This window comes from Dasypus novemcinctus, chromosome 17, assembly GCF_030445035.2.
Source record: "Dasypus novemcinctus isolate mDasNov1 chromosome 17, mDasNov1.1.hap2, whole genome shotgun sequence".
In the NCBI taxonomy this organism is placed as follows: Eukaryota; Metazoa; Chordata; class Mammalia; order Cingulata; family Dasypodidae; genus Dasypus; species Dasypus novemcinctus.
This window is the reverse complement of record NC_080689.1, coordinates 67,564,480-67,580,689: the sequence shown is the minus strand read 5'-3', so window position 1 is coordinate 67,580,689 and position 16,210 is coordinate 67,564,480. Positions and strand designations below refer to the sequence as shown.

General features: G+C 48.8%; 1 protein-coding gene across 1 annotated transcript in view; it reads left to right on the top strand.

The window, feature by feature from the left end:
* SLC4A5 (solute carrier family 4 member 5) overlaps positions 1-16,210 on the top strand; it is an 83,447-nt gene that overhangs the window by 44,554 nt on the left and 22,683 nt on the right. The window contains exons 7-15 of the mRNA XM_058278930.2: positions 302-459; positions 907-994; positions 1,879-2,033; positions 2,333-2,539; positions 3,744-3,918; positions 5,774-5,907; positions 6,544-6,815; positions 10,673-10,731; positions 13,335-13,535. Of these exons, the coding sequence (XP_058134913.1) occupies positions 302-459; positions 907-994; positions 1,879-2,033; positions 2,333-2,539; positions 3,744-3,918; positions 5,774-5,907; positions 6,544-6,815; positions 10,673-10,731; positions 13,335-13,535 (1,449 nt within the window). The remainder of the gene's footprint in view (positions 1-301; positions 460-906; positions 995-1,878; positions 2,034-2,332; positions 2,540-3,743; positions 3,919-5,773; positions 5,908-6,543; positions 6,816-10,672; positions 10,732-13,334; positions 13,536-16,210) is intronic.

Here is a 16,210-nt window from a genome sequence, read left to right as displayed (position 1 = left end):
CAAGATGACACAACAAAAAGAGACGCAGTTTCCCAGTGCTGCATGATAAGCAGACGCAGAAGAACACACAGCAAATGGACGCAGAGAGCAGACAACAGGAGGGGGGGGGAAGGGGAGAGAAATAAATAAAAAAAAAAAAGTGTGTGCGTGCTTGCGTGTGCTCTTCTTTCAGTCCCTGACAAAGCCAGGGACCCTTTTAAAGTTAGGCCTCCACGGCTGTCTGAAGAGGAGTGCGGGCGCCAGGGCTGAACGCACCCGTGCGGGAACGTCCATGGGCATCTTGTTCCCCTTCCCTGCCCAGAGAAAAAACAAATTCATGAAGAAGATCCCCAAGGACTCGGAAGCGTCCAACGTGCTGGTGGGCGAGGTGGACTTCCTGGACCAGCCCTTCATTGCGTTCGTGCGCCTGATCCAGTCCGCCATGCTGGGAGGGGTGACCGAGGTGCCCGTCCCCACCAGGTGAGCCCCCTCGGCCTGCCGCCCCACCACACCTAGAGCCAGCCGGCTGTCCAGGCAGGCAGCTGGCAACGCGGCCAGAGACACCCCTGAAACACAGAAGGAGAATGGGAGAATTTGCCGGCCAGGGAGATCTTCTGACTAGACAAGAGTTTATTCAAAGTAATCAGAAAAGAAAAGAAAGCTAGAAGAGATGCTGTTCAGTGGAGCCGGACAGCAGGACAGTGGTGAGGATGCTCAAGGGAATGCTTAGTGGAAGGAGAAATTAAACAGCATTCAAAAGAGGAAAGGGATGCATTTATGGCCAGTTAAAAACTTAAGAATGGATACGTTTAGTGGCAGAAAATTAATCCTTCTGCTCACCTGGTTCTATTAATATTGTTCTTTCTCATTCTTTTCCTCTTCCTCCTCGATCTTCTTTTTCTCCTCCGTCGTCGTCTTTTTTTGCAGATTTCTGTTCATACTGCTTGGACCTTCTGGGAGAGCAAAATCCTACAATGAAATTGGCCGTGCCATTGCAACCCTCATGGTAGATGACGTAAGTGATAACAAGAAGCACATGCTCCTGCATCAAGCGCCGTGCCTTCCTGCCTTCCTTCGTTTATCCAACAGGCACACTTGAGCACCTACTGTGTACCAGGCCCTGTGCACGGCAGTGAAGCAGTACAAGAACCAGACAATAGTTACTGTCCTTTAAGAGCACCAGTCAAGTGAGAGAGACAGGTCTATAATCATAAAATTAGCGGCTTGCTAACTCTGCCCAGGGGGTCAGGGAAGTCTTCATAGACAGGCTGTTAAAGCTGAGGATGAGCATGAGTGAGGTGGCACAGCACAAGCCTAGGAGGCGAATATTCCAGAAAAGAGAACAGGCTCCAAGGCGCAGCGATGGAGCCGCTGGATGGAAGAGGCTCAGTGTAAAGAGCTTCGAGGGCAGGAGGCAGCACAAGGGAGGTGAGCCAGAGACTGCATGGAGCTTTGCAAGCAGAGCTGAGAGTTCACGCTGTCCCCAGACTAATGGGGAGCCGAGGGGACTTTAAACATGGGCATGACCTGATTGATCTGTAATTCAGAAAAAATGCAAAAGAGGCAGTGAGGACCCTCTTAGGAGAGGACAGGAAGTAATAACTCAGTTTGAAATATCTGTGCTTCTGGCCCTGTGCTTCTTGCCAGCCTGGCCCTGGCAAGGTTTTCTCAACTGTGTGCTTCATGGAAACTGAAATCCAAAAGGCTAAGTGACCACTGAAGTCCCAGAGCTAGACTATGGGGACCTAGCCTTCCGGCCCAGGAGGGCCCGGGCGCCCAGCATGCCATCGTCCACGGGCTCTTCCCTGGCACCGGTCCGCGTGGCGTGCCCCGGGGCCGGGGTAAGGAAGGGCGCTCGGAGAGGGAGCTGACCTCTGCTCCCTGCATTGGCTTTGCCAGCTCTTCAGCGGCGTGGCCTACAAAGCCCGCAATCGGGAAGATCTGATCGCGGGCATCGACGAGTTTCTCGATGAGGTCATCGTCCTCCCGCCTGGAGAATGGGACCCAAATATCCGAATCGAGCCCCCCAAGAAAGTGCCCTCCGCTGACAAAAGGTGTGTGTGGGAGTGGAGGGGCCGCCAAAGTGGTACGAAGGGAGCTCCAACTCTGTTGGTATCGTTTCATTTCCTTAAAAAAGAATTCGGGAGCAACTAAGGTTAAATGTTAACATTCATAAGATCGGGGTGTCCTATGCGGGGTCACCTCAGGTCATCTTCTGCGCTCTCCCATGCGTTTAAGAGATTTCAGGATTTTTGTTGGAGAAGGTGGGTGGGTGTTCTGAAGACAATCCAGGAGGCGGGGGCTCCCCAAAACTGGGGGTCCACGCTCCCTGCAGCCGCCCTTCTCCTCCCAGGAAATCTGTCTTCTCCCTGACCGAGCTGGGCCAGATGAACGGCTCCGTGGGCGGCGGCGGTGCTGGCGGGGGGGCTGCAGGCAGTGGCGGCTGCGGCGGCGGCAGCGCAGGTGGGGGCGCTGGTGGGCCCAGCGGAGGAAGCAGCGCGGATGACGGGGAGATGCCCGCCGTGCACGAACTCGGAGAGGAGCTCATCTGGACAGGAAGGTGCCCGCCCAAAGCCCCTGATGTCTGCCCTCCGGACTTCTCCTCCTTGCCCACCCCACTGGGAAGCTTCCCCCCTGGGCACCCACTCCTGGGCATGCACTCACCCTGCCCTCCTCCTCCAGAGCCCCTCCTGGACGGGGCAGAGGCGGCTGGCTCAGGCCAGGGGGACTGCAGACCAGGGCACGTGAGTGGAGGAACCCAAACTTTTCTCTAGATACTCTTTGGTACCTTTGAATTTTTTTAAAAAAGTTACGTATTCAAAAATATTTTATTTTATTTTATTTTTATTTTATTTTATTTTATTTTTTTAAAAACAAGCAAACATTCTCCTGGGTTGGGTTTCTTTGCTGCTCTTAGAGTAACTCTGATGGATCTAGATTTAAGAAAGGAGATGATTCTGCAAAGCTGTATATGAATCATGCCTTTGAGAAGTGGGTTATATTTTAGATGCCCTTGGATGGCTGGGTGGGCTCTATGCCAGAGGTTCTCAATTGGGGGCGATTTTGTCCTCATAAGGGACATTTCTGTTTGTCACAACCGAGGGATGGGGTACTTTGGCATCTAATAGGTAGGGTCCAGGGATGTGGCTAAACATCTTACAATGCACAGGATATTCCTGGCAGTAAAGAATGTTCCAGTTCAAAATGTCACAGGCACCAAGGATGAGAACCCCTGCTTCATCCTGAGCTCTGTGTCAGGCATTATGGGGAACAGCAGCCCCAAAAGACACTGTCCCTAAACCTAAAATTCACTACTCAACCAGAGAGCAAGGAAACCACTTATAAGGTTCAGGATCTGCCCTTGATGAGTTTTTGTTATAATCTGGGTTGTCTCCATCTCTGGAAGTTGGACACACTTGTGTTGACCAAGCACAGATGCCCTGCAGATGGTCAGGGATGTGAAAAGCTTGCTGTCTTTGGACCCAGGATTTCCATTGCCTGTGAAGTGCTGGGTCTACCCCAGGAAGTATTCCCTTAAAGCTTTCCTCTCCCATCCAAGCTATCGCTGACCATCCTTCGCAGGGTGGGTGGTGTCAACCATCAACTTTCCTCCGTGAATTCATCCCTGGTTCTAAGATCCTTGCCTCCATCCCACCCCCAGTCCAGTTGCCTTCCTCAGCCCAGGCTTGGCAGGCTCCAGAATAGCCCTGCTTCCTGCACTAGAGCTTGTGATGAGATAGTCACTCCTCGCCTGTCTCGAGCAGGTTCTTTGGTGGCCTATGTCTGGATGTCAAGAGGAAGCTGCCCTGGTTCCCAAGTGACTTCTACGATGGCTTCCACATTCAGTCCATCTCTGCCATCCTGTTCATCTACCTCGGCTGTATCACTAATGCCATCACCTTTGGTGGGCTTCTGGGGGATGCCACCGACAACTATCAGGTGTGTGTGAGCTGGGGTGGGGAGTACCAAACTCAGTAGAGTATGCTGCCACCACGTGGTGGCCAGGAGCTTCTTCCCGTAATCCCAACACCCAGGCTTGGGTTTCATCAACCACCCAGATTCAGGCCGTGACTTTTGATAATCCTTCAGCCTTTCAAAAAAATCACAATCTAACATTATTAAAGGATCGAAAGCTAAAGCAATTATTAAAAACCAAATTTAAAGGTGGTACAAATAGGTCAAACTTCCAAATCATCTACAGTACTAATTGGCACTTGCATGCACAAATTACTGAGTTGTTAATTGTGGCCTTCTCTCCACACATTGTTTTTAGTCAAACTTGAACTCTTATCTTGGAGTTCATTCATTTTTATAGGGAGTGTCAACTGCTCTCATCACAATAAGAGGCTTGTCTGTGAACACATCAGCTCAGCAGAGACATCAGCCCATATCCTAGGTGGAGGCCATGGGGTTACAGCCCTTGGTAAGCTCAGCACCAAGGCAAAGATCCATCTTCCCTGATAAATTGAGATGAAGGCCACACCTTCCCACCCACACCTCTCTCCTGAGCTTCAGATCTAATATCCAACTGCCTGGTGGGCAGGTCCACGTGGCTGCCCCACTCCCACAACCACATTGCACTGGTCATTTTCCTTCCAGACCTGTTGCTTCCTGGGCCTTCCCCAGCTCACTGAGTGACACTGTGGCTCACCCAGCTGTCCACACCAGAAACTAGGCATCATCCTCGACTCAGGATAAATCTCAACTTCCCTACGTGGCTCTCGTGACATGGTCCATACTTGCCTCTGAAGCCTCCACTTCTGCAACATTCCTGCCCCACTCGCCCACTGTCTTGCGCTGTGTTCCATCAATCCTGGTCACCTGTCAGTTCTTCACATGCATCCTCTCTTCAGCTCTAGCCTTTGCACACATTGTTCCCTCTTTCTGGGACACTCTTTTTCAATAGTTCACCTACCCTCTTCTGGTCAATTCCCTACTCATTCTTTTGTTCTCAGCTTCCACAATTCTACTTCTCTGGAGGGCCCCCTCACCACCCATTCCCTCCTACTGTGTGCTCCTGTGGCACCCTCAACTTACCTCATCTTGTCATACTCCTTGGCAGTGGTTCTCGACCACGGTGATTTTGTCCCTGCCCCCAAATGACTTTGGGCAGTATTTGGAGACAGTTTGGGTTATATAACTGGGGGAGAGGGTGCTATTGTCATCTTGCAGTAGGGGCCAGGATGCTGCTAAACATCCTGCGATGCACAGGATAGCCCCCACTACTGAAATGTCAGTAACGCCAAGGTTGAGAAATCCTGTTCAATGGGAATGATCTGGTTACTTGTCTCTATCTCCCTCTAGACTGAGGGTGCATTACCTTGTTCACTGATGGGTGCCCCATACCCAGTACAATAGCAGGTGCTTGATGGATTTTGAGTGAGTGAATGAAAGGTCTGACCTGGAAAGCAGAGTATGCATTTACTGGATGTTTGAAAGAATTAATGATTGAATGGATGAATTGGATAGAAGTAGAATGGACACAGGGGCAAACACATCATTGGCAGCGCTGTTTTCCAGGCCCTAGGGTGCCAAAAGGAAATCACACATGACCTTTATCAATGAAACTAGGGAGTGACCCTGGCAATGGCAGGGGTGGAGGGCTGAGGAACGGGGAGATGGGGCACAGAATTTGAGGAGCAGAGGGCCATTGGAAAGGGAAGACAGAGGAGCCTGAGAATAAAGAATTAATGCTGTGGTCTTTGGCCCTTAGCAAGATGCCTGACTTCTAGTCTGTGCCGGAAGTCCCCTTCTCCCCCCTCCCCCAGAGCTTCACAACTCCTTGAACCCCCAGGGAGTGATGGAGAGCTTCCTGGGCACTGCCATGGCCGGCTCCTTGTTCTGCCTCTTCTCGGGACAGCCTCTCATCATCCTCAGCAGCACAGGGCCCATCCTCATCTTCGAGAAGCTCCTCTTTGACTTCAGCAAGTAGGTGCCCCTTGGTGGCCCCGGTGCCTGCCCTCATGCTTGGGCTGAGCCAGAGTGGTATGCTGAGGCCCAGGCAGGGGGACACCCAAAAGCCAACTTGAGCTATGGGCAGGGTGGCCAGGTGGTCCCTCCAGGCTCCCTCCAGCTACCTGCCTTTAAGCCATCTTAGTACACAATAACACCACCCGTAGAGTGGAATCCAGGCAGGATAAGAGGAGAAAATTCAAACCACCCTGCTTGTGAGAATTACGTCTATAGAATTGATGCGATCTCTGGAAAAGCCTTGGGCTGGAGGTCAGTAGGATGCTCCCTGACGGGGCAGATCACGTCACACGCCGGGCTCCATTGCCTCCTCTATACTATGAGAGTTTGGACTAGACACTTTCTAAGACCCGCTCCAGCTCTGTCATTCCAAACGTCTCTGTTTTTCATTCCCTCTGGGTGTTGTCACCAAATGAGAACACTGAGGGGACTTTGCACCTTCCTGTCACCCCCCCACCCCCCCCGAGATCCTTTCCTGGAATTCTCAAAGACCAGACAGCCCCACTGGAGAACGCACTGGGGGTGGGCCGGGAGCCTAATGCAGCGGGAGCCCTGGGCTGAAGGCCTCTTGCCTTCTTTTCCTCTGCCTTCCAGAGGCAACGGCCTGGACTACATGGAGTTCCGCCTCTGGATTGGCCTCCACTCGGCCGTCCAGTGCCTCATCCTGGTGGCCGCAGACGCCAGCTTCATCATCAAGTACATCACCCGCTTCACTGAGGAGGGCTTCTCCACCCTCATCAGCTTCATCTTCATCTACGATGCCATCAAGAAGATGATCGGTGCCTTCCGGTACTACCCCATCAACGTAGACTTCAAGCCCGACTCCATCACCACCTACAAATGCGAGTGTGTCGCCCCCGACGCAGGTGACCGGTAACCCCAGACGTGTTCTGGAGCCCCCACTTAGCCACCCACAGCTCAGTACTCAAATACAGCAGAGTGAGCCCACTTGGGAGGGGAGGGGTGCTGTCTAGCCAAGGGCTCACTGTCCCGAGGAGCAAATGGGAGGCCTTGATCCCACTTTTGGAAGGAAGCCAAGGGGACAATAGCGCCAATAAGGGTCACAGCACCAGCACTCAGAGGGAGCAGGGGATAATACCCCAGGAAGGGCGGCAGGGATGCTTGGCCTCAGTGCATGGGTGATGTGGACGCTACATCTGCCAGGAATGCGGCCAGGGGTCCCTCCTCCAAGTCAGAGGTGGGCCTGACAGGGCCTAAGTCCATCCCAGCCCCATGAGGGCACGGCTTCAGGAGCTCTGCCGACACACCCCTGCCAGGTGTTCATCCAGGTAAGGCCACAGCACAGGGGTGAGCATCCTGACAAACAGGAACCCTTCCAGGGGAGGGCTGGCCAGGGTGGAGGGCCTGGCTGCCATGTCATTGAAAGAATGGTTGAACTTGGGGTTATTCATCCTCCTGGGGATATGAGAAGTTTGAGGACTGTCACCTCACAGAGGGGCCAGATTCACCCTTGCAACTACAAGATGCAGAATGAGGACAGAAGCTCCAGGGAGCCAGATGCTGGCTGGAAGAACTCACAGTGCTGGGAGCTGCCGCCATGGGAGGCGTCAGGCCCCTTGGGTAGAATTACTTGGGCGCTAGCTGGGTGTCCATCTGTCAGGCTATTGTAGAATGGACTCACACATTGGGCGGGAGACAGAAGCAATCAACTGGTCAACCTGATAATACTCAATGTTGTTGTGGAGTTCCTTCTGCCCAAAAACATGCCACCTATAAAGTTAGGGCATAAGGCATGAGCTTCCCATAGCGCCTGAGGCCCTGGCCCCCTTCACAGTCATGATCACACCCTCACCGCCTCTGGCAGGATGTGGCTGGAGTGCCCAGGTTGCCTATAGAGCAGGGACCAGAGATCTGTCCACACATCCCCGAATACTGCAAGGCCAGGTCTGGAGACCAGCTGGGTCACACTGAACCTTGGTTCCCCTACCTGTAAAAGAGGAATTTCAGTGCTGGCCCTGCTAGTCTCTTGGGACTCTTATGAGGTTTTTTAATCTATCCCCAGATTGGGTTGGAGGAAATAAGTAGATATTGGGTTGTTTAGCTCATTAGTACATCCCATAAATAGCAAATACATCATAAGTCAATCAAAAATGTTTGCTACACAGTTATTGTGCACCCTACTTTGGGAGGATAAAGACAGCCTGCCCCCAAGGAAGTGAAGTCTTGTTGTACACCCTCTCCCCCTGTCACAGCACTGTGTAAAGAACTCTAGACAATTTTTTTGCTGTCGTTTCTTTCCTATCTTCAATTTTGAGTTACTCCATTTCAAAACCCAACGGTAGATGAAGCCATCCTTTGTCCGGAGCCAGGACATATTGCTTTCTCGTGGCACTGGAGAGCTTACCTGCCAGCCCCTTTCATTCCTTCCCTAGAACAAATGTCGTATCTGTAGACTGAACCCCCTCAAGGCACTCCCGTTTGCGGCTTTCCCCCTCTACACTGTAGATTCCTTGCATTGGACACCAATGTTCCCACAAACACAACTTTTAGAAGCACATGTCCTTGATCTCTTTTTGAAACAGTTTAACTTTTGGGGTCAGAGGTGGGACTGTGGCTTCTGTCCATAGGAGAAACCAGAGCCGAGGGGCACCCTAGGAACAGGGGACGGAGGAGCATGTAAGTGTGGCTTCAGGGACATAATGTTTCCAAACAGCTTCCCCTCTGGCCTTCGCGAGGCACTTGCTGTCACCTCATTCCTTTGGGGCTCACTGTTGCTCCTAGACCAGCAGTGCCGGTGCCATCTGGGAACTTAACAGAAATGCAAATTCTTGGACCCTAACGCAGAGCTACTGAATCAGAAACTCTGGGGTGTGGCCCTGTGATCTAGGTATTAACAAGCTCTCCAGATCATTCTGATATAGGCTCAAGTTTGCGAGTCACTGCTTTATTGAACTATTTAATTAGTAATACTGAGCTATTGTTCGCCACTAGCCCTGGCAAGACGGATCTTCAGTTTCATCACAGAGAGGAAAGGAACTGGAACAAGTTAGTTTTGTTTAAGAGGTTATGAAAAGGAAAGTTCTAGACATTTAGAAGACTGGGGAGGGGGCAAGTAACTGAAGGGGTTTCTTTCCCAGTCCATGAGCCACCTGCTTACACATTGTTCCATATTCCTAAGATTTACTCTAAAATCCAGTCTGACCCTGGCACATTATCACTCTTTTGTTTCTCTTCATCATAAGAGCTTATTTGGGGATACTGTCTTTTTAAATTTAATTTTGTTCTGTACTAACTGGCTTACATTTTATTTAACAATGCTGCGTACTGATTTGACTGTTTTCAATCCCAAGTGAGTACCACTTTGTAAACACTAGAATTTTAAAATATTTTGACATTCAGACCCTTTCTGGAATTTTTCTTGTTTATTTCTTTCATCTTTATCTCAAAGTGGCTTTCAGATAAACCATACAAAGTTCTTCATATAGAAGAATTGATAGTCCAAGCAGAAGACATCAAAGGAATGTCTGGTTCTGGAAAGGCTGGGAGGTGGGATGGCGTCTCAACTCCCCAGGCTCAAGGATTAGCCAGGACTTCTCTAGACTTTGAGTCCGTAGCTCTGAGTCACTTTCCAGTGAGGAAAGGCATCTGATGTCCCTAATTTCTAATAAGTAAAGCTTTCTTAAGAATAATTGTAACAAACCTCCAGGTTTGTAGCGCTTCTAAGAATATTCTGCCTTGGGTCAAGATTGAATTCCTTGGCCACCCGCAGCCCCAGCTCTCCCAGTACTCAGCAACATAGAAAGAGCCTGTGATTACTTCCCTGTGAAACACTTGTTGGAGGTTGGGGGGAGCCTCAAGAATCACTTCATCTCTCTGGGTTCCTAACCATTTGCAGAATTCAGCAGGAGCCAAATGGAGCTTAATTTCAGACTGGCTCACAGAGCAAGGTGGTCCTTCCTCTCTCCTTCCCTAAACTGGCTACAGTGGAGCTGCTGTCTGCCGTCACTCGGAGGAGGGAGGCAAGGAGCACCTGGTCCCTCTCCACTCTTGGCGAATGGGAACAAGAGAGAGGGCAGACGGCGGCCCCCGAGGCCTGCTATATCCCCTAAAGAGCTGGCCCTGGGAATGGAGAGCTCTCCCTTCCTAAGCAGCAACAAACGAGGCAACAAAGTGAAAGGAGGGACTGGGAAACTCCGAGTGGAAACCAAAGAAGGGAGAGAGTAGGGCTCCTCTCAACGTATGTGGCTCCGCCTAGGACGACCTGTGTGACCTTGGGCAATGGGCAAGTTACTTAATCTCTCTATGCCTCAGTTACCTCATCTGCAAAATGGGAATACTTCATGGGGATTTGGAGACTCAACAAGACAGTGGTGTAAAGGTTCAGCATAGCGCAGCGCACAGAGTAGTTTTTTGAAAATGTTTTTAAGGACAGCAGCATGGAAATGGGTCCAGGGGCTCATAGGGACTCACGAGACACATTATCAATCCACTCATCTCAGCACTGGATTCTAATTTCTTTTCCGACACTAGTCCTGCAGAGGCAGGTGGGAGCTGGCCTGGCTGGGCCTGACATTTTATCAGAGCCGTGGCCGCCGCCCGCCACCCGCATGGGCGCTCTGGGCAACGCGAGCAGAGCGGGGGCGGCGGGTGCACTGCGAGGTGCTGCTCTCGCAGTGAAAGCGGGCCTTGGCTCTAAGGAACTTGAAGGGTGGGGCCACGGCGGGGAGCACAGCTGGTGACCGTGTCGTCCGCTCGTCCACAGCGAATACCACCGTGCTCAATGCTTCAGCCCCGCTGTCACCAGACACCAACACGTCTCTGGTGAGTCCATTTCTCTTATGCCAGACGTTCAAGTACTTCTGTTTGTGGGGGGAGCAAGGAAAGAGTTATAGCCACCCAGCCTTGCAAAGGTCCCCCCCAGGGTTGCTCTCAACCCAGCTGTACGACAGGGTCACCTGTGGAGTTTGTGAACGCATACTTTTATTTTAGGTGTATGCTCTAAAACTCCCATTTTAACAACATGCCTCATTCTAGTACATCTATGTGATATGATAATATATATTTATATTTACGCAAATGAACGGGAGGTAGACGTGAAGGAAGGTAAATAGGACTGCCCAAACAAAGCTGTAAAGAAGGTTTCCGACCCATCTATCTTCCTCATTCCCCTTCTAACGAGGACCTGTAATTCCCACCCAACAACTCTACTCCCCCAGCCCCAGAAAGCAAACTCATGCTCTGCCCCTGCTGTCCCTGATCTGTCCCTTGTGCTTTTTAGCCCCTGAGGGCGTCCAGGTCTGGTCTGCCTTTCCCAATGCTAGCGATGCTGTCCTCAGGAAGTGGTGCCACAGCCAGGTGGCTCTAGTGACAGGAATTTCAAAACCAGGTGAATGGCAGCACATGGTAGGCCCAGGGGCAAATTTTTGGAATTTTAATGCCCTGAAGTTGCTCTTAAGGCAGTTGACTGCTCTGCCTGTACAATTTAATCTAAGATTTTTCAAAGATCTGATTTTTGAGGGGGGAAGAGCAGAATCCGCTAAGACCTACGCCTGAATACCTATCTTGTGCAACATGCTAAGTGCACTGTGAGGGGTAAAAAGTCATAAAAAGCAGACATCTTCCCTGCTCTCAACCTGCTTTGGACATACTCGTGGCAATGAACCTGCAATATTGGCAGGCAGCATAAGCAGAGCTAGCCGAGCATCGCATATGGCCCCTGGAGCACTTCCAGCCTTGAGGCAGGAGGGCCCCTGCCAGCTGAGAGGTCGGGAAAGCCTCACGGAGAAGGGGGACTGTGATCCAGTCTTCCCGGCTTGGGAGAAGCCGGTTCAATAGAGACAAGCACAATCCAGGCTGAGGGGACAGAGCAGGCAAAAAAGGGGCAAAAGAGGAAAGGCACAAAACCTGTTCAGAAGATAGTGGGTGCACTAGGTCATCGAGATGGGGTGGGAGTGGGGGGTTGAACAGGGACAAGAGACGAGATAGGAAAGAGAGGTTGGGCCAGACCAGTGGGGGTTCTAGAGGAATGCCACCCTGCAGGGGGCACGTTTAACTGCTCCAGGGACTGAGGGATGCACCTGGCAGTCAGGAGCCAGGAGTGCAAGACATTGCTGTGCGGGACAGGCACACACCATGAAGAATCGTTTCTGACCTCTTTCCTTGTTGTATCAGTTACCTATTGCTGCATAACAAACCACCCCAAAGCCTAGTGGGTTAAGGAAGAAACAGCTATAACTCTCATGTTTTCCTGAGTTGGCCGGCTGTTCTGCTGGTCTCACCTGGGCTCCATTGCTGCTGTACTCAGCTGGCAGGTCTGCCTGGGACTGCCCTGGATGGAACTGCTGGGATGGCCAGGCCTCTCTCTCCACATGGATTTTTCATCCTGGGCTTCTTTCTTCAGAGCCCAGTAGCCTTGGGGTTCCAAGAAGCTGGTAACAGAAAGGGAAGGCCTCTTGAGACCTAGGCTCCTGAAATTGCTCAAAGTTCCTTCCTCCTGATTCTATTGGTCTAAGCAGGTGAAGGGTCAGCCAAGATCCAAAGAGGCGAAGACATAGATTCTACCTTTTGATGGGAGGATCACCACTGTCACATTGTGAAGGAATGTGGACACAGAGAGACATGATTCATTGGGGACCATTGTTATAACAAATTATCACACTTCTCTTATCCTAGTTTATTCATCACTGCTAGTTGCAAGGATCTGTTTACTTCTTTATGTAGCTGAACCTGAATATTTACATATCACATTTTAAAAATATATGTTAACTATTATTAGAAATTACTTTCCTTTTATTGCTCCTTTTCTGACACTTAGGAATATGCATATAACATAGATACACATATGTATGTATGTGAGCATGTGCGCATGTATATTATGTGTGTATATGTATATATATATATATGGATGGATGGTTTCTTTCATGTGCCCTGGATTTGAGGCATCTAGGCACCAGGAGGGAAGCAACTGAAGTGATCCAAGAGAGGTCTCACGAGGGCATGCACCCCAGAGTGGACAGATGGGAGGAAAAGGATAGGCTAAATATTAGACATGCCGGGGAAGAGGGCCCTATAGGACTGTGGTTGACTGACCGTGATGGGAGCCAAGGCTGAAAGGGAGAGAGCACCCCACCCTCTGAGCTTTTCCTCTTTGCAAACAAAGCAGTGCATCCTGAAACACAATGAAGAAACACGTCAGGTCCTCTTCTTCCCAGCGAGCCACCTGCTCGTCATTCCTTGAACCAGCCTGTCCCCAGGAACATCCCTAAGTTGCTGAGGGCACCATGGTGGGACAGGAGGGCTGGGGCATGTCAGAGGGTGGCGAGGGCTGTGGGCTGTCTGGGAACCGCAGGGGGAAGGCAGTGTTGGGACATCCCCGACCTGCCAGGAAGACCCTAACCCTTTCTCTACTGTGCTTGGTCTCCAAGTACAACCCCCTTAACCTCACAGCGCTGGACTGGTCCCTGCTGAGCAAGAAAGAGTGTCTGAGCTACGGTGGGCGCCTACTCGGGAATTCCTGCCAGTTCATCCCAGACCTTGCGCTCATGTCCTTCATCCTTTTCTTCGGGACATACTCCATGACCCTGACCCTGAAGAAGTTCAAATTCAGCCGCTATTTCCCTACCAAGGTAAGTTCACCCTACAGTTAGGAGGGGACTACAGACAGATGAGAAAAAAGGCACCTGCTGACTTTCCCCAAGAAGATTCTGGCCTACTGAATGGAATGACACCACATCAACATCAGCCCATTGAGGTTTTTCATTCCTGTTGTGGCAGAAAGAATGAAGACTTGAAGTCAGAGAGAACTAGGTTCAATTCTCCTTGACAACGCTTGGTATTGTTAGACTTTTATCTTTAGGCTTTTGGTGTAAATTGTTGTGGTTTTTAAAATTTTCATTTCCCCAATGACTGATGAGGTCAAAAGCCTTATTGTGAGCTTATCGGCCATATGGCCATTTGACTTTCCTCTTGGAAGTGACTGTTTAAATCTCTTGCATATTTTCTCTTGGGTTGCCTGCCTTTTTCTTTCTTATATATCACCTTTTGTGTTCAAATGTGTTGTAAATATCTTCTACTTTGTGACTGGCTCTTTCATTTTCCTAATGGTATCTTTTGATTAACAGAAATTCTTAGTTTTCTTGTATTTTCAAATATCACAATTTTCCTTAAGGAAAATAATGAACAGAAGATATTTGTTTCAGTTTGCTAGGCTGCTGAAAGCAGATACCATAAAATGGGTTGACAATGGGAATTTATTAGCTTACAAGCTTACAGTTTTGAGGCTGTGAAAATGTCCAGATCAAGGCATCACCACGATGTTTTCTTCCTGCACACCAGCTGCCGATGATCCTGGACTCCTTTGTTACGTGGTGAGGCAGGTGGTGGCATCTGCTGGTCCCTCCCTTCTCTTTCAGGTTTCATTGCTTCAGTTCTTGCTTCCATGGCTTTCTCTCTCTATCTCTCTTCATTCTGTTTATAAAGGACTCCAATAAAGAAATTAAGACCTGCCCTGAGCCATGCCTTAAACAAAGTAACTCCATGAAAACCTACTTAAAATAGGTTTACCACACAGGAACGGATTAGCCTTAAGAACATGACTTTTGTGGGGAACAGACAGTTCCAAACCATCACAATATTCTCCCATGTGCTCTTCTAAAAGCTTCACTGGTTTTTATTTCACATAGATCCACCCTCTATCAGAATTGATTTGGATGAACAGTGTGAGGATTCTTTATTTATGTACTTATTTGTTTTGCATGGAAAGCTAATTGTTACAGCACTTTTTAAAAAAGGCCATCCTTTCCCAGCTTCTCAGTGATGCTTCCTTTTTCTGTATATCAAATGTTCATATTTGCTGGGGTCTGTTTCTGAGCTCCTATTCAGTTTCACTGGTTTATCTGTCTATTCGTATACTCGTGTGACATTGTCTTCATTTCTATAGCTTATAATAAATCTGTATATCCTGTAGATGAGGGATTCTTAACCTTTTTTGTTCCACGGACCTCTTTGTCAGTCAAATGAAAACCATGGACCCCTTACAAAGTCCACACTATACTGTGCATTATTTAATAAATATATCACACCCACACCAGCACATTCTCACAAGAATAATGTTTTTTTGAATTTCAATTCAAGTTCACGGACCTCTTGTTAAGAACCCTTGCTACAGACCAAACTTCCCATCTTTGTTCTTTTTCAAGAACATCTTAGCTCTTCTGCTGTTCTTGGCCCATTGCATTTCCACATAAATTTTAGAATCATCTTAAATTTCACCAAAACAAAACCTTGAAAATTTGATAGCACTATATTGACTCTATATGTCAATTAAGGGAAAATTGAAATCTTTCAAATTTTGAGTTTTCCAATCCATGTACATGGTATACTTCTCCATTTATTTAGGCCTTCTCTCTCTCCAGATGTTTTATAGGTTTTTGTTTTGAGGTCTTGCACAACTTTTGTTAGACTTACTCCTAGGTATTTGTTTTTTTTATGCTATTGTAAATGTTAACTTCATTTTTTAACTGTTTGCGGTTGAAGAAAACATTTACTGACCAAAACAGTGTGTGCTTATGTGAGGAAAAGCTATGTTAAAGGGGGTGACTATTGGAGGAATTTTAGCAATTCTTTCCTCCCATAAAACCCATGAACACTTTCTCCTAAAGCCATCTCAAATAAATACTACAATTAGCACTAATAATGATGATGGCGATGATAAAAGTCTTTGATATGAACAGTTGACTTTTTCCCAACGTTTTATGAAGACTGTAAGGCTCTTTAGGAAGCTTTGAAAATACAAACTGAGTATAAAAAAAATAGTGTGCTTGCAACATAAAGGCATCCTCGAGACCAGTTTCTTCCCTTCTTACCTCCAACCAGTCATAGCCCAACATCTCTACAGACATTACAGAGCAGTGACTGCACCTAAGAATGTTGCCTGCAAGATAAAATGGTTCATGTATTATGAAATTCTTGTACCCCCTCAAATTATTTAGAAATTGCTCAGTTGTCTCCTGGAATTTAGTATTGCAGAGCATAATGAGGCTACATCATTTCTTTCCTGTCAGATTGGTAAAAAGTGTAAAGGTCTTAGAATCCTGTATTAGTCAGCCAAAGGGCTGCTGATGCAAAATACCAGAAACTGGTTGGTTTTTATAAAGGGTATTTATTTGGGGTCAGAGCTTACAGATACCAGGCCGTAAAGCATACGTTACTTCCCTCACCAAAATCTATTTTCACATGTTGGAGTAAGAAGGCTGCCTGGTTCAGGCTTCCTGGGTCCCTCCCTTCCAGGGTCTTGCTTCTC